Raw genomic sequence first — 18168 nt, 5'->3', positions numbered from 1 at the left:
GAGGGAAGCGTAGGCTCTAGGCTTGTACGGTGAAGGCGGGTGGTGGCTCGAGTCCGGAGGGAGTCAGGGAGTTAAAGCTGGCATCTACAGAAGGGTTGGAAGAGCCAAGCGATGAAGGGGGTCCAGGAGGATGAGGATGAGACTATCCCGGCGGCCATTAAGAGACTGGGGGCCTTGGGCTGGAAACAGCTTTGGGAGTCTGGTCCTGGGAGCTGAGCTTTGCGTGGTTCAGGGAATCGGGATACGAGGGGACTAGAAGGAGGTGCCCCGAAGTGAGCTGGGGCAGTGGGGCAGTTTGGGACGGGATTGGGACCCCCGGGAAGAGACTGGGTTGAGGGGTACAGAATTGAGTCAGGGTGGTAACTGGAGGCGGGTTTGAGGGCGGAGCTGGGGCCAGGCTGGCGCTGGACAGGGGTGAGGCTGGGGACAGGCGAGCACCAATGTAGGGGGTGGGGTAGGAGGCGCAGGGATGGAAAGAGAAGGAGGCTGGAGCTGATGCTGGGGCGGGGCCAGGTCGGGCGGTGGCCGAGCGGCTCTGGAGGCGGGGCCAGAATCAGGAGGGGGCGGAGTCTGAAATTGGGCGCGGGCAAAGCTCCGGCGCGGGCAGGAGCGGGATCTGGGTTGGGGGCGGAGTCTGGACCAGGAGGAGGTGGAGACTGAACTGGTCTAGGTTGGAGGCGGGGCAGGACTTGGGGTCAGGGTTGGGGGCGGTGTCTGGCGCTGGAGGAGGGTGCAGTGGCGGGAGTGGGTGGGGGCTTTGACTGGAGAAGGCTCTGTTGTTAGGGCTGGGGGGGAGTTGGTGTTGGGGGCAGCACCAGCACCAGAATGGGGTTACAGGTGGGCCTGGGTGGGAGGCCCGGCTGGATTTGGGTCTAGGCTTGAGGGGGGTCAGCGTCTGGAAGGACAGAGGATGAAACTGGCGCTGTACTAAAGCTAGTTTGGGGGCGAGGGCAACACCACAAGAAAATGGTCTGGGCCTGGGGTGGGGATGCGGTCTTAAACTGGAGCTGAGAGTGGAGACAAGATCTAGCGTTGGAACTGATTTGGATCGGAGGCTAGTGTGGGTAGAGATTGGAGCCGAGTTGAGAAATAGGACTGAAGCAAGGTCAGGACTGGGGGCGGGGTCTGGGTTGGGGGCGGGGCCATCGCCTGGAGAGAATAGGGATCGGGTTGGAGGTGGGGCTAGCGTTGTCTGCTGCAGGGGGCCTGGGGGGAGGTAGAGAGGTTCCGGTGTTGGAGGCGGGGCTGGTAAAAGGACTGCAAATTCTGGGTTAGGAGCAGAGCGTCTGCTGAGGCTGGGGGCGTGGTCTGTTTCGGGGGCGGGTCCTCAGCGTCGCGGGTGCAGGACGCAATGCCAGGTCCGGACTGAAGGGGCGCTGCGGCGGGAGGCCGGCCGGGCGGCGGCGGCGGCGGCGGCCGCCGAGGGGGCGGAGCGGACCTAAAGAAGCTGCGGAGCCGGGGAGCCAGCGCTGTGTGCGCCGCCGCCGCAGCAGCAGCCGCAGCAGCAGCTGGTCCCAGCCCTGCCTTCTGTCGGTCCGCTCGTCCGCCCGGCTCGGCCCGCAGGGCGTCGGGGGGCGGAAGCGAAGCCCAGGCCGCGGCCGCATGAAGGAGTGCGAGTACCAGCAGATCCGCCCCGGGGCCGCCCCGCCGCCACCGCCGCCCAGTGCTCCCCGCCCCGGCTCCGGCTCTGGGCCGCCCCCTACGCCCCTCAGGCCGAGTTCGGTCCCGGGCCCCACCGCAGCTGCCCCTCTTCCTGCTACCTCCGCCCGGCCCTGCCGCAAATGGGAGGTATTCCCGGGCCGCAACCGCTTCTACTGCGGCGGCCGCCTTATGCTGGCGGGGCACGGCAGCGTCTTTGCGCTCACTGTACTGCTCATCGTCACCACTACGACGCTCTTCTTCATCTTCGAGTGAGTGAGTAGGGGGCGCCGGCAGCAGCCCAGCCCCCGCGCGGTCCGCCACCTCCACCCCTTGTCTCCAGCGGCCAATGCCGTCATCTCCATCCCTCCTCCTTAGGCCACTCAGTCTCCGTCATCCCGTATGTCCTCTGTTCCCTTCACTCAGCTCCACCCATCCCCGCTCCCTCTGTTTTCTTGGGGCATCTCTACCCATTCCTGTGTCTATGGCTCCCTTTTCTCATCTCCTTACCTCCCTACCCCATCTGCACCCCACCTCCTATCATCTCTAGCCATCCCTATTCTCAATGTACCCCTTGGGTTATCTCTTTCCATTCTACTTCTCTGACCCCTTTGGATCATCTCCTTCCATCCCTACCCCATTCACACCTCCTCCCATCATCTCTACCCATCCGTGTGCATACTTGTCTCCTTTGAGTCATTTCCTTCCATCCCTAACCCCCTCTGGGTTATCTTAATCCCATCTACACCCCACTTTCATCTCTACTAGCCATCCCTAACCCTCCCTCCCACCTTGGGTCATTTCCTCTCATTCCTATTCTCTAGGTCTCTCTCAGGTCATCTCCTTTTATCTCTATATTCTCTGGCATCCTTGGGTCATCCTCTCTTATCTCTACATCATCCTCTGGTCCCCTTGGGTCAATTCCTCCCACCCTTCTGTGCTCTGCCCATCCTGAGTCATTTTCTCCTATTTCCTTCTCCTTCTGATCCTCCTTGGCCCAATCTCCTTTGTACTCTCTTGGGACATTTCTGCCCAGCCCTGTCCCAACAGGCACCCTTTGGATCACCTTTCCTTTCCCCACAGTCTCCTCATTTTCCATTCTCTTCCAGATAATCTCTCCTTCAGCCATCTTCTAGTAATTAGTGCTGTCCAGTAAGGCAGTGAGCCACTTTAGGAGAGAGTAGATTCTGGCCTTTCACTGGAGGTCTCAGGAAAAATCCCAATGAGCACTTATTGTGGAGACTGTCAATGGGATTTGATATAGGTTCAGATTGTGTTTAGACACTCTCTAAAATGACATCCAGGTCTCAATTTCTATGATTTTTAACCATATCTCTTCCAACTCTCTTGGTTATTTCCAACCCCTGTTCCATGGCCCCTTCAGTCATTTCTATCCATTTTATTCCCCTTTCCTACTTTAGTCATGCCCTTTCTAATCTCTCTGGCCTCTTCTGATTAAACTTTCACCTTTAGTCATTTCTGTCTCAGTCATTCTCCATCCTTCTCTCAGGATTCATCTTTCTTTTCCTCTCTCCCCAACACTCCTTTGTTATCTGTCTCTCCCCTGATCCCTCAAAGACTTCCCACTTTCTTTTTGCTCTTACTTCAGGCCCTTGAGCTCCTTTGGTCTTCTCTTGTCTTCTTCTGGAATCCACTAAACCAACCACCATCATTCTTTTCCCTGGTCCCTAGTCTTCCTCAGTTTCTCTACTCTGTTCTTTTACCTTCTTTCTGATTTCTCCAACCCTAATTCTCCTGTCTCATGTAAATATCTCCTTAGATCATCCTGATTTATGAATAATGACAAGTTCTTGATATCTTATTGGAGTAGAACTTGAAGTGCTTTCATGTGACTGCTCTTGTTGATCCTTAGGGGATTTTTTTAACTTTCCCACATCCTTATGAGGATGGATCTGACATAGGTATTAACCTAGTCTTTCCATTTTGCAGATAGGGAAACTAGGGCTAAAATCATTCTAAAGTGTCAGGGAATATTTTTCTATATTGCCTTCTACCTGGATCAGCCCTAACTTTTCCTGCCCTATTGTGCCTGCTTCCTTCTTCCTCCCCTCCCTTTGATATCTTTTCCTAGACCTAGAAAGACTTCATTACTCCCTCATTGTCTTGCCACCCGTGGCATCACAGCCCACATTTTACCTTCCATGTGCCCTCCAGCATCACTTATTAGTCTTCCCCACCAAATATTATTTGAGGCAAAGGTGAGAGAGGTCACCTTCTTTCCTTTGGCCTTTCACATGGCCTAGTTTTCTTTCCCTGTTAACCCAGTTTCTTTTCCCTGTTAGGACAGGGCAAGGTGAAGGGTTCAGGGGTTGGTGTTGTGAGAAGAGAACATGCCAGGAGCCCTGTTTACTTTAAGTGGGATCCTCAGATCTGTTTCATAACCATTTAGGCCCTTGCCCCCCAGCTTGCCCACTTCAATGCCTGTAGAGAGGGAGGGGAAACTTTTTCAGCTCCCTTTGAAGCATGTTGGGAATGTAGTTTAAAAATGCCTTTAAGTGGGACCACCTGCCCCATTTGTGCCCTGGTGAAGGAGAGGGAGGAGATCAAGCACTCTCAGATCTCTTTAAGCTAGCTCTGGAGCCCAGGCTGTAGGCAGTGGTCCTAGGGGTGGCAGAGCCCCAAGGCTCTGGAATATGGAATTTAGGTCAGGCAATTTAGTCAGGGAATTCCCTCAGGCTGGTGAACATCATTATTTGGTGCTCATTTTGCCTGAAACAAGAATGAGACCAAGAACTTTGGGTATGAAAAGCTTATGGTGAAACTGTTGGGTTTTCATTTTCTTTGTTTCCTGAGTGAGATTAAAGTTTGGTTTGAGAGTTTGAAGGTTGGGGAAACTGCATACCTAGCTAGGCAAAACTTAGTGGGGTAGCAATGGGAGTTGCTATCACAAAAAAGTTGGTAATTAGTACCAATTATGAGAACCAGAGTACACTCAAAGAATCCTATCTGATCATTGAAAGTACTTGTGAGCATAGAGTCAGTGTCAACAGCATATGGCACCCCATTACTGGATGATTTCACAGTGATAATGGTGTCCTAGGGAGAGAGAATATGACTCAGAATTGGGGGACCCAGGTTTCAGTCCTGCCTGTGTCACCAACAAACTGTGTAATCTTAGGCAAAATATTTTTCCTCTTTTAGCCCATTTCCTCTATAAAATGCGATGGTTGGAGGGCTGCAAAGTCATTGCTGCTTTCTATGCCTGTTTCCTCATTTGTAAAAACGAATTGTTTGGAACTGATGACCTCTGAGGTCCCTTCTAGTTCTAAGACTATGATCCTATGAATAGATGACGCTACCCAGTTTGGAAGCTTCCTCAAACTCCCAAGATACCTATTGTTGTTCAGTCATTACCTACTCCTTGTGATCCCATTTGGGGTTTTCTTGGCAAAGATACTGCAGTGTTTTGCCATTTTCTTTTCTAGCTCATTTTCCAGATGAAGAAACTGAGGCAAATGGGGTTAAGTGACTTGCCTAGAGTCATTCAGCTAAATAGTTTCTGAGGCTGACTTTGAACTCATGAAGAAGAGTCCTCCTGATTCCAAGTCCAGTGCTCTGTCTACCGTGCTGTCTTGCTGTCCTTTAAGATAGTTGGTTGTGTGTAAATTGACTTTCTGGGAAAGGAAAAGGTCAGGGCAGAGCCTTACTGGGTTGAATTTCTTGCTTTGAAAATGGGTCCCAAGTGAGGCTCATAGAGCAGAATCTGATGTGCTTGGGTGACTTGTCCCTGGAAACCAAGCCCTGAGGGCAAGCAATTGCCATCATGATTGTAGGTGCCTCCAGAGATATGTCCAGAGAGTGAACTGTCTGCTTCCTGCCACCTATTTTTTAATCTGTTACACCCCCTTCAAGCAAGTTTGTTTATTTTTATTCTCAGTTCCAAATTCTCTCCCTCTCTTTACCTTCTTCTCCACCCATTAAGAAGGCAAGAAATAGGATACCTTTATACATATGAAGTTTGGCAAAATATATTTCCATAGTAGCTACATTGCAAACAAACAAAAAAGACCAGAAAAATAAAGAAAGCGAAAAACAATCGATTTCCCTCTGTACCCAGAGTTTCTCAGTTCCCTCTCAAGTTAGCATTTTATATCAATAGGAGGAGTCCTTTGGAATGGTAGTGGATCATTGTATCCATCACAGTAACTAAGTGTTGCTACAATATTGCTGATACTGTGTACAATGTTCTACTCACTTACTTTGCTTTTGTTCACATAAGTCTTCCCAGATTTTTCTGACGCCACCTTCTTGGTCATTTTTAAAAAAACAATAGTATTCTATCACGATCATATACCACACTTGTTCGGCCATGCCCCGATTGATGGACGACCCCTCAGTTTCTAATTCTTGTTTGTCTTTGCTCTCCTCGGGGTCTAGACATAATAGAGTTATTGCGGGGTCAGAGGGTATGTATGCATGGTTTAATTATTTTGAAGTCTAGCTCAAAACCCCTTTCCAGAAGGCTGGACAGGTTTAGTACAGCTCCCCCAAGAAAGGAACTTACATTCTCCTGAGGGACACTTCCGTGGGGAAAACCTTCTGTGTTCTCAGCAGTGGAAGAAATGCAGAGTTTAGCTTTAATGAAGTCCCTGTGCTCATGTGACTAAATATCACTCTTGTAGAGAACCCCAATAAAGAGTACTTTGCACAGAATTTCATATCTGCTGTACATTATAGAGTTATAGAAGCCAGTGCAGAGAGAAGCCCAAGGAGAAAAGCCAGCACTGACTTGGAGATCTGGGAAAGTTTCTTGGAGGATGCAGCCTTCGAATTGGAAGTAAGAAGTCCTCAGCTAAAGAGAAGAGAAAAGGGTTAGGCAGCTAGACTAGGGTGAGGCAAGCCATAAAGGCAGGGGAGTGGTGGACAATCTGAAGAAGGGCAGAGGCTTGTCCAGTTTGACTGGAGGGTAGGAATCCATGGAAGGAAGTGATGGGAGATTAGGTCAGAAAGGTAGGAAGATCACACAGAGCCTTAAGTGTCAGACCTACTGGTTCGAACTAGATTCATGACTCAGATTTTGATAGTGCTTTAAGGTTTGCAAAGTGCTTTATCTTCTTTGAGCCCTACCAATACCCTGGGAGGGAGGGGTTATTACTATCCCCATTTTACTGATAAAGAAATTGAGCAGTGAAGTGATTTGTCCAGGGTCATACTACTAAGTAGGTGTTGGAGACAGGATTTGAACTCAGATCTTCTTGACCTGGCAATCTATCCAGCATAGACAATTCTTGCTTTTTTTTTTTTAACCCTTACCTTCCGTCTTGGCGTCAATACTGTGTATTGGCTCCAAGGCAGAAGAGTAGTAAGGGCCAGGCAATGGGGGTCAAGTGACTTGCCCAGGGTCACACAGCTGGGAAGTGTCTGAGGCCAGAGTTGAACCCAGTCCTGTCTTAAGGCCTGGCTCTCAATACACTGAGCCACCCAGCTTCCCCCCAGCATAGGCAATTCTATAACCATAGGGGGGGCCCAGAAGAATTTGTAGCCCCAGAGTCTTGTGTCCAGATCCAGATTTTAGAAAGATATTCCAGCAGCAGGTTGAAGGATAGTTGGAGGAGGGAGGAATTGGAGGTCAGAAGTAGTTCTGACAGTCCAAGCCCCCCATGCTGGTATATTACCATTAAATCCCACTCTTCTTCTGTGATACTCTTTGGCTGAAGGACAGACCCTGGACGCAGCTAGACAGTGGCAGTAACTGGGCTTCTTTGGAAACTAGCACCGAAGCCCAAAGAACCCACCGGATTCTGTCCCCATTTCTGGGCCTCTTCCGTTGAGAAGCTCTAAGATTGGGACTCGATGACTTCGGAGAGGCCTTCAGAGTCTGTAAGAGGACCCATTCGTCTCAAGCTGAGGAGGCTCTTGCAGAGGGCCGGACGAGGCTACCTCTAGCCGTGTGCGCTCGGTGGTGGTGGGGCCAGCTGACCCAGTCTCTCTCTCTGTTGTAGCTGCCCTTTTCTGGCCCATCATCTGACCCTGGCCATCCCCATCATCGCGGGCATCCTCCTCTTCTTCGTCTTGAGCTGCCTGCTGCAGACAAGTTTCACTGATCCTGGGATCCTGCCCCGAGCTACTCCCAGCGAGGCGGCTGCCCTGGAGAAACAGATCGGTGAGGCCTGCCTTCCTTGAGCCCCAGCCCAGGTGCCCCACACTGAACCAGACGGTAGGGGGATGGGGTGGGCCGGAATGGCACCATTCTAGAGGAGGGAGTGGAAGATCCCCGTCCCCACGCTTAAAGCCTGCCCCGCGTGTCAGCGACGACGCTACAGGGACCATTCGTGATATTCTATGGATGGGGATGTGGGAAGCTGGAGGGCCGGGCTCGCACTCTGTCCTTGGATATGTCCGTTCCGCCTCAGCCACCGCGCAGATTCCTGGGCTATCGGAAGGCATTGCTGGCGTCTTAGACTCCCCCATCTCGGCTCCTTCCTGTGAGGAGCCGCTGCTTGACTCTGTCACCTCTGGGCTTTCCGGGGAGGGGGAGGGGGGCGTTGGCTGGTTCCTTTCTCCATCACAGGCCTTTGAAGTGCACTTGTGAGCTTCCAGCTGACTCTAGGGTGCCCCGGTGGCCTTTGAATGGCAGAGCACCACGACTTCTTGGCACAGGAAGTCCTTTGGCTCTTCAGTGGTAACTGCTGAGAGAGGTGGAGGGAGGGGGAAAACGAATGTAACCAGCTCTTCCTTCCTCCCTGCTCACCTTCCTCATCTCCTAGTCCTGGCTGCCCAGGCCCATCCCAGACCCTCCCCTCTGTTGTCATTGTCTTCTCTCCGGCCCTCAGCTTCCTTCCTCCCCTTACCGGGCCCTACCACCCGGACCTGTGCTGGGCTTTGTTTATTATTAGCTCCATGAGCCTTCCTTTCAGGGCCTGCTGAGTAAATGGAGCCTGTGCAAGTTGCCCCACCCTCTGCAGGAATAATCTCTGAAAGGATTGTCAGTGATCTGTTGGAGGGTGAGCCTGAGCACCCCCCCCAATCCTATAGCCTTCTGTGAGCTCGGAGATAAGCCCCAGGATGTCTGAGCCCTTGTGGGGGAGGGCTCCGATCTCTTCTGAATGGCCTTCAGGGCTGCCTTAGCTGGAGAGGTCTCCACCTTTTGAAGGTGGAGACTTGATGTTTTATAGCATCTGGGGTCTTAGGGGGCTTCTAGACCGTTCAGACTAGAGAGCTGGAAGAAGTTTAGGATGTGGCTACAAGGTTCCACCCTGCCTTAAGTATCCTGCCTTCAAGAGGGTCCAAAACTTTTGGAGAGGTTGGGGAAGTATTCCCTGTGGGTGGTGGGAAAAGGAGAATGTGAGTCGAGAGCCCAGCTTCCTTGCACAGGCTGCTGTTAGAGCCTTGAGGTTGATAGGCATCCCTGCCTGGGCACCCCTGGGGGAAAGGCTGCCTCTAAGACAGTGTGGGCAGTGACAGGAAGGGCTAGAAGAGGCAGAGTCCTTGCCCAAAAGGAACTTGGGTGTGTTGTGACAGCCTAAAAAACTAACATGACCATAGGACAGTCAATGAGCAGCAGTCCTTCCAGGGAACTTGCATTCTGCAAGGAAGAAGCCAGGTAAGAGGGACCTTCAGATGTCAGTGTGTGATAAGATGCATGAGGTCATGCTTTGCCCCATGGTAGAGCTGGTCATCTTGGCTGTCACATTCCATCTGGAGACTAAACAGAGGCGTTCCCACCCCATCTGGTACCATTAGGAGTAAGACCTGGCATCCCAGCTACTGTTAACTTGGAAATAACGCAGAACTATTTATTAAATAGTCAGAAAAAAACCCAAGTCTTTAATCAGGACAGGGATAAGTCCAATTTGGCCCTTTACTCAGAGTTCGGCCACAACTTTTTCAGGGTGCAAACCTTGGACTCTGGGGATGTTATCCCTAGGGAGTGCCACAGACTCAGGATGGACTCCCAGGAACCAAAGAATTTGGGGAACCTATATACCACTCTAGATGACCTGGGGGCTTAGGGTGAGAGGGACAGTTGACTGACTTTACAATGGTAAGAAAGGAAAATGAGGAGTTCCAGACAGGAATAACTAGGAGGGGCTGATGCTCTACAATGGACACAAAAGGGAAAGACTCGGCCCAGGGCTGGGCCATCTTGGTGATGGACCTTAGCCTAGGGGGAGAAACCATAGGGATAAAAGAGATATTAACATTGGGTGCTCCCACCCAAACTACCAGGATGTCCATTATCTGGTGAAATGGGACCTTCCCTGGGGAAACCTCTCCTGTGACAGACTCAAAACCTGGGGTTTCTACCCTCAAACTAAATAAACTGGGGATTCCTAGATTTCCATGTTGACACCACCTAACCTTCTTACTCTTGTTGGAAGAAATAGAAATCCAATGTTGAGATTGAGGGAGACCATTGTTCTGCCATCATCTACACAGATGGAAGCCTTCCAGAATTCAGATATCCAGTTCTGGGCACTGCATTCTAGAAGGGTCTCTGACAATCTAGAGCATCTGTGGGGTGGCAGACCAAGATACTAAAGAACTGTGACCAATGTCTCTGACTTTCAAGTCCTTACCTTAAAGTCTTAAAATCCATACTAAGTAGAGCAGTAAGAGCTAGGCATTACAGGTTAAGTGACTTGACCAGGATCACACAGCTAGGAGGTGTCTGAGGCCAGCTTGAGCCCAGATCTTCCCAACTTGAGGTCTGGCTCTCTAGTCACCAAGCTGCCCCTGCCATTGACTTCAAGTTGAAGGAACTTGCAATGTTTAAGGTCTGGAAGGAAAGGCTCAGGGGGAAAAGGCCATGGCTGCTGTCTCTAGATATCTGAAGATTTGGCATGGGGCAGAGGGCAGCAGTGAACAGAATTTACTGAGGGGTAAATTTGGGCTCACCATAAGAATAAAACAGCCTTCTAATGAGAGCTGTTCAGAAGTAGAATGGACTGGGTCTATAGGTTCTGAGTACCCCATTCCCAGGGCTCTGAAAGCAGAGGCTGCCTACCACCTGGCTCTTATGGGATTGCTGCCTTAGGTGAGGGCTGGACAGGAGGGTCTAAGGTTCCTTAGAAGGACAGGATAACTTGTATAATGACACACATAGGAACTGCGACCTGGCTAATTTGATTTTGTAGAATTAGCTATGATTTCTCAAGAACCTGGGGAGGAGGGAAAACTAAAAGCCAGAGAGTCCTGGGATGGGGAAGTTGTTGAAATGATTGAGCCCTGAATCTGGGATCAATTGAGCCAATTCCAAAATGTTGATTGAATGTCTACTATCTGCCTGTCACCATGCCAGGCTCTGTAGATATAAAGAAAGGCACCAGCAGTTCTTGCCCTCAATGCTCCTACATTCTCTAATGGGGAGGGCAGTATGTTTACAGAGATGAGAGCAGGCCCAGGGCCTAGTAATCTACTGGGTGCTGTGTTGGCAGCTACTTCCTCTTAGCCTTAGTTTCTCCATAATAAGAGCTGACATTTATAGAGCCATTCTGAGGTTTGTAAAGGGCTTCCCTCACAACAGCCTGGGGAAGTAAGTGCTTCCAGCATTCTTATTTTCTTGATGAGGCAAACAAGTCAGAGAAATGTAAATGACTTATCAAGGAACATATAGCTGTCTGAGGTGGGTTTTGAACTTGGCTCTACTGACTCCAAGTTAGGCATGTTAACATCTGCCATACCAGATTTCCACTTCCTCCATGCTGAAGTGAAGGGGTTTGGCAAGCTCATTGTTGCTCAGTTGCTCAGTCTTGTTTGACCCTTCGTGATCCCATGGACCACTCTAATGCTGCCCATGGGGTTTTCTTGGCAAAGATGCTAGACTGGTTTGCCATTTCCTTCTCCAGTGGATTAAAGCAAACAGGTTAAGTGATTTGCTCAGGGTCACACAGCTAATAAAGGCCAGATTTGGAGTCGGGCCTTCCCAACTCTGGGTCCAGCTCTCTATCCACCGAGCTGCCTCTTGGACTAGCTCTAACCTGTACACCTCTTACTTCTCTGCCATCCACCTTGCCTGGAATGATCTCCCTCTTCACTCATTCCCTTAGCTTCCTTCAGCACCGCAGAGGCTAAGGGATCCCCGTAAGTCTAACCTAAGGACTCCCATGTGACTGAGGACAAGGACCCTCATCTTTTCTTTGGATCCACAGTGCCTGTGTAGGCGAGTAATCCATTCCTGTTGAAGGAATCGTTTCTATGATTGATCCCTTCCCATTTGGATGCTTTTGTTCTGCAGCCTCTTCCCTCTGTGCTATTGTGGCCGAAACTTCCTCCCCACTCTGATGTTCTATGCTCTGCGGTCCCTTCGCCCTGTGGTCTTCTGTGTTCCAAGTTCCCTCCCACTCCTAGAATGACCTGAGTTTCTGTTTCTGTGATTGGATGCGGGTGTGGTCAGGCTGCCATGGCTTGTGGCAAGTCTTGTGGCCCCAGGAATAACTTCTGGATTCTGACTTCCCAAGATGACTTGGTACCATGTTGCCCACCTTGAGTTCATTCAGTTCCATCTCTGGGGCTCGACATTGAGCTTTCAGCTATGGATGAACGCGTTCCCGTCAGGGTTCCCAGAGGCAACTGCCCCCACCCCCAGTCCCTGTGGAGCTCTTCTTCGCAAGAAAGGTGATTGAAGCTCCAAGGCCTGGCAACAGTGAGCCAAGTGAAATGATTTTCAGAATAAAGATGGTGGGGTTTGCTCCCTTCAGCCATTCATAATGGAAAATGTTTTCCTTTACCCTTGGGATTCCTACCCTACAGGGTTGGAATCCTAAATGGAAGCTGGGAAACTCGGTGTAACAGCGGGATTCTAGGGAAGGATTCTGGGGGAGGGCTCTGCTCTCTCACTGCTCAGGGGTATCTCCACAGAAAGCTAGCCCCTACTGCATTTTCTTCCCAGCACCCCATTTTATAGAGGAAACTGAGGCTCTGAGGGAAGTGGAGATATATACATAATAGCAGTCTGTAGCAGGATCAGCCTTGCTCTGCTGGAACAGTGAGTAGAAAGGCAGGTTTGGGGCCCAATTAAAGGAACAGCCTTCCCAACGATCAGAGCTGTACAGAAGTAGAAAGGCACTGTAGTATTTAGTGCATAGAACAGTGGCCTGGGACTCGGGAAGATCAGGGCTCAGATACTGCCTCAGATATTTATTTTAAAATTTTTAAACCCTTACTTTCTATCGTAGTAACATGCCTAATACAGAAGAGCAGCAAGGGGTAGGCATTAGAGGTTAAGTGACTTAGCCAGGGCCATACAAGTAGGAAGTGTCCGAAGCTAGAATTGAACCCATGTTTTCCTGACTCCAGGCCTGGCACTCTTATCTCAGGTACTCATTAGCTGTTTGATCTTGGGCAGGTCACCCAACCTTCCTGTGCCTTGGTTTCCTCTTTGAAAACAATTTGATGACCTCTAACACTGTGATCCTAAGTGGAATGGAGTTGCATTAGCAGGGCTTTAGGTTGGGGCCCAAGAGCCCTGCGGGTGGGACTGTGAAATCAGTTTAGACACAAGTTGAACTAAATCCCTTCAGAAGTCCGGGCTGATGCTGTGATTCTCACAGGCAGCAAACAGCGCTTTGCAGACACGGGCCAAGTCTCACTTTGGAGGCCTCTGTGCTTTCTCTTCTACTTACTGCCCAGAATGAGCACAGACACCGGCGCCTCCATGCCTCTCTCCACCGTCACAGGACCCAAGTGACATTTCTCACTCATTGGCCTCAGCAACACCCACAGTTCTGATGCGATGCTCCCCTTTCATCCTCCCCCGGTCCTCAGGAACCTGGGGAGGTTGGGTATGAAAAGACTCACTTCCTTTTATAGGGGGTAAGTTTGATGAAGTAGGAAATCTGAACGGCAGAAAGTGCTGTACTTGGGTTTCACTTGGTTTAGGGCATGTTGAGTCTCTTCCTCTTTCTCTCTCCTTCCACCTACCTGCCCAGCCCCAGGCTGGCTCCTCTCTGCCTGGGGAAAACCCGTGGGAAGGCCAGTGCAAGTTCTTTCATTCCACAACTGTTCTGTGCCCACTCTTGTTCAGAGCACTGTGCTAGGCACTGTGAGAGACACAAAGAACAATGGCACTTCCCAGGTTGCATATGGATGTTTGGAACATGGAAGGATTTCTCTAAGAAGTACTGTTCTCAGAAGAGGTTAAATGCCCAGGGCCAGCCCACAGAAGCCCATTCATTTAACCCATACTAGAGGTAGCCTCTAGATCAGCAGAAGCTGACCATCTTTTAGAATGAGGTTCTGTAGGAATGTGTGAAGTGTCCTGAGCAGTTAGAGGAGAACGCCCCTTCACTCCAGTGGACTCCCTCCAGTGCTGATCCTGTCAGGGAACTGGGGCTCGCAGGGTGGCATTAACAAGGTCACAAGATTATCCCTTCGGGAATTTTAGAGGTCAGTGAATCCATCACCCTCCCTGGGACCCAGACTAGGACCCCTGCTCAGGGTGGGATTTGAACCTAGGACCTGACTCCAAAGCCAGTGAGCTTTTCACTTGATCACTGTAAATGGAGGCTAGCCCTGCAGAAACAGGGTCAAATATAAGTCAAAGAGTATTCTTTTGTTTTCCCCCCAATCCAGGCTGTCATTTCATTGATATAAGGAGCTTCCAGGAAGGCATTTCCTTTGTCGTTGTTCTTGGAACCTTTCCCAGGGCCACACTTGAACCTAGGTCTAGCTTCCAGAGAGGTGGAAGGGACTTTGTGGAGTTTATGGAGTTAGGGAAGCTTGATAGCACAGTGGATAGAGCCACTAGAATTGATACTAAGACAGAGAGAAGGTAAGGATTAAAAAAAAATACTCTAAAGTCCTACTTCCTCATTTTACTGATCAAAACCTTGAGCCAGGGTCACACAGCTAGAAAACTGGCTGAGGCTAGTTTTGATTTCAGTTCTTCCTGACTCCAAGGCATTTTGCTACTAGCCCTTTTCATCCACCAGGAAGCCCTGCCACCTGATAAAACTGCCCCAGGGCACGGACCCATCGGTGATTCTTCATTACCTGTTATTAATGCACTTACTGTGTACCAGCACTATGCCTAGCACTGGGGTTAGAAAGGTAGAATAAGTCAGGCCCTGCCTTCAAGGACCTCCCAGGCTACTGGGGGAGACAACACACAGATAACTATGTATAGACAAGCTATAGACAGGAAAAACTGGAAATAATTAAAAGAAGGAAGGCACTAGAATTATGAGGGGTTGGGGAAGGCTTCCTTTATTATTATTTTTAATTAACTAACATGCTTGTTACCTTAAAGTTTCCAGCTATCTTCCTTCCTCCCTCCCCTCCTTGCACTGGAGAAAGTATCATTTAACAAAAAAGATATATGAGGAGTAGCTAGGTGGCTCAGTGGCTAGAGCACCAGAACTGCAGATGGGAGGTCCTGGATTCAAATGTGGCACTGGACACTTCCTGGCTATACAAGTCTGGGTATGTCACTTAGCCCCCATTGCCCAGCCCTAACTACTCTTCTGCCTTGGAACCAATACTTAATAACAATTTTAAGACAGAAGCTAAAGGTTTAAAGACAAAAACCCCAACTATATCATGCTTGTTTCTGTTTAACAGCATTTTCTCTGGATGTGGACACACGTCATTCTTCAAACAATATTTCTGTTGCTGTGTATAATGTTCTCTTGATTCTGCTTGCTTCCCTCTCCATAATTTCATGCAGTTCTTTCCATGTGAGTTTTTTTTAATTAACTTGCTCATCATTTCTTACCTCACAGTAGTATTCCATCACAATCACATGCTACAACTTGTTCAGCCATTCCTCAATTGATGGGTGTCCCCTCAGTTTCCAGTTTTTTGCCCCCACAAAGAAAAAAGCTGCTATAATATTTGAGACCATACAGGTTCGTTTCCTTTCTCCCTGGTCCACCTTAGGAAACAGACCTAATAGTGATATTGCTGGGTCAAAGGGTATGCACGGTTTTATAACTCTTTGGGCAGAATTCCGGACTGAGTTCCAAAGTGGTTGGATTGGTTCATGCTTTTGGGATGAGAAGGCGTCCTTTAGAAGTTGAGATTTTGGTTAGGACTTAAAGGAAGCCGGGAAGGTCAGTAGATGGAGTATCCTGTGGGAGGAAGAGCCACGAGGCTGGTGTCCTCCAGTCCAGTTTGGTTGGATAGGTATGTGGAGGGAAGGCTGATGAGAAAAGGTTGGAAAGCTCGGAACAATGGCCCCAGGCTGGAGGAGATCAGAGGCTCTGGCATTTGAACCAGACTCAGTAGGCAACAGGGGTGAAGGGTTTTGAGTAGTAATAGCCCAGGCTGGTGACTACAAGAAGGATATGGAGCAAGGGGGAAATGGGGAGGGAAGAAACATTTATAGAGCACCTACTATGAGCCAGCACTGTGATAAGTACTTTATTTTTTTAAATTTTAAAGAAATATTATCTCAAAGGGGCAGCTGGGTAGCTTAGCGGATTGAGAGCCAGGCCTAGAGACAGGAGGTCCTGGGTTCAAATCTAGCCTCAGACACTTCCCAGTTGGGTGACCCTGGGCAAGTCACTTAACTCCCATTGCCTGGCCCTTACTATTCTTCTGCCTTGGAACCAATACATAGTATTGATTCCAAGATGGAAGGTAAGGGTTAAAAAAAAAAGAAATATTATCTCATTTGTGTCTCACAACAAGTGTTATTCCCCTTTTACTGTTAAGGAAACAGAAGCAGATGAAGCTTACATGACTTGCCCAGGGTCACACACTAGTAAGTGTTTGAGGTTAGATTTGAACTCAGGTCTTCCTGACTACTGACCCACTGCTCTATCCAGCATGGATTTGAGGAATCAATAAAACTTGGTACCTGCTTCTATTATGGGCCAGGCCTGGTGGTAGGCCCCAGAGATGCAAGACAAAAATAATAACCTCTGCTCTTCTGAAGCTTACACAGCCAATCAGTGAAGATGATACATAAATATATCGTTCAGTTGTTTCCATCATGTCCAACTCTGTGCCTCCTTTTGGTTTTCTCAGCAGAGATCCTGGAGTGGTTTACCATTTCCTTCTAGGTTTCACTTTATAGTTAAGCAAACTTAGACAAACAGGATGAAGTGACTTGCCCAGAGTCACACAAGCTAGAAAGTATCTGAGGCTGGATTTGAACTGATGAAGAGGAGTCTTCCCTACTTCAGGCCTGGTGCTCTATCCACTGCGCCACCTAGCTGCCCACATATGTATTAGCACATACCCAATAAATACAACAAGGCAAAGAGCCCTGGGAGGAGGCAGATTCATGGGAAGGACACGGGACAGGATGGGAGTCAGGAAGGTTAGGTTCTAGTTCCAGGGAGATCACTCATCTCTCTAGGTTTTAGTCTCCTCACTTATGAAATGACAGGATTGGGTGAATTCTGAGAGCCTCTCCATCCCTGCGATTCTGTCTCATTTGATCTTCACCATGACTCTGGGAGGGAAGGGCTATTATCTCCATTTACAGATGAAAAGACCGAGGCTTCTCTAGGATTATATAGAGAGAGCCTAAGGCAGGATTTGAATTCAGGTCTTCCTGACCACAAGTCCAGTTCTTTATCCAGTGTACCACCTGACTATCTTAAAGTGTTCAAAATCCATCTTAGGTACATATTAACTTTGTGACCCTGGACAAATCACTTAATCTCTCAGCCTTAGTTTCTTCATCTGTAAAATCGGAATAGCACCCACTTCTCAGGATTTATACGAGGCTCAAACAGGATAATACCTTTGCAAACATTAAAGCATATAGGTGTCAACTGGGATTATGAGCAGATTTGAAGTGACCCAGAGTTTAGAGGGACAGCAAGCAGAGTATCCAAAAAGGTCTTGATGGACATTTGGCCAAGGCTAGGATGGAATTTAATAGAGATCCACAAAAATAACTGCATACCTACAAATTAGACATTGTCTAATGCCTGAGCAACCACTGGTCTGAAAAAGAGGTGGGGGCTTGAGTGCCAATCAGAAGTGCTATGGCAGCTGTAAAACTCCAGTGATCTCGAGTTTTGTCTAGACATAAGCCAAGAAGGCAGGACGAGGCGGGATGGCTCCTGCCTCCTGCCCTGCGTGGACCACATCTGAATTCTTGTCTTCATTTTAAAGTCATTGATGGGCTGGAATGTGTCCAAAGGAAGACAGCTGGGTTAGGCTCATGTCATACGTTGGCCCTGTAAAGATTAAAATTTAGGGGAGACGGGGAGACTGAGGCAGGTAGAAATTAGTTTCTCTCTGCAAGGAGTATTATATTTTTTAGAGGTTTATTAAAGGTTAAAGATTAAAGAATATACAAGTAAGAAACATGTGCCTAGGCCAGAGGCCTAGACAAAATAACCTCACATCACGCAAGAGACCGCCTGCTCCAAAACGGAAGTCCAAAAAGAGCCGAGAGAGAAAGAGCCTCAGAAGCCTTTGAATCAGTTTAAATACCTTCTCGATCTCGGCCCAGGTGAGATTATAAGGCATTCTGGGGAAGTGGAGCAAAGGCTCGTGGGGATTGTAGTCCTGTATTCGAGTCTATTTTTTACAGCCCAAAGAACCAGGGGTGTTCATCTTGGGCGGGAGAGGCACAGGGGAGACGTGATTTAATCTTTGAGTGTTTGA

General features: G+C 49.1%; 1 protein-coding gene across 5 annotated transcripts in view; it reads left to right on the top strand.

Moving 5' to 3' along the window:
- The first annotated feature begins 786 nt into the window (after positions 1-786).
- Positions 787-18168, top strand: part of ZDHHC18 (zinc finger DHHC-type palmitoyltransferase 18) — a 40071-nt gene continuing 22689 nt past the window's right edge. The window contains exons 1-2 of one of the 5 annotated variants that reach the window (XM_056795471.1): positions 787-1910; positions 7602-7762. In XM_056795471.1, coding sequence (XP_056651449.1) covers positions 1603-1910; positions 7602-7762 — 469 coding nt within the window. In that variant the 5' untranslated portion in view covers positions 787-1602. Of the gene's footprint in view, positions 1911-2129; positions 6437-7601; positions 7763-18168 lie in introns of those variants that run through there. The other 4 variants (XM_056795468.1, XM_056795469.1, XM_056795470.1 and 1 more) reach the window with 4 other exon arrangements.

Source organism: Monodelphis domestica, chromosome 4 (assembly GCF_027887165.1).
Source record: "Monodelphis domestica isolate mMonDom1 chromosome 4, mMonDom1.pri, whole genome shotgun sequence".
In the NCBI taxonomy this organism is placed as follows: Eukaryota; Metazoa; Chordata; class Mammalia; order Didelphimorphia; family Didelphidae; genus Monodelphis; species Monodelphis domestica.
Note: the sequence above shows the minus strand (reverse complement) of the source record. Positions and strands in the feature narration are given on the sequence as shown.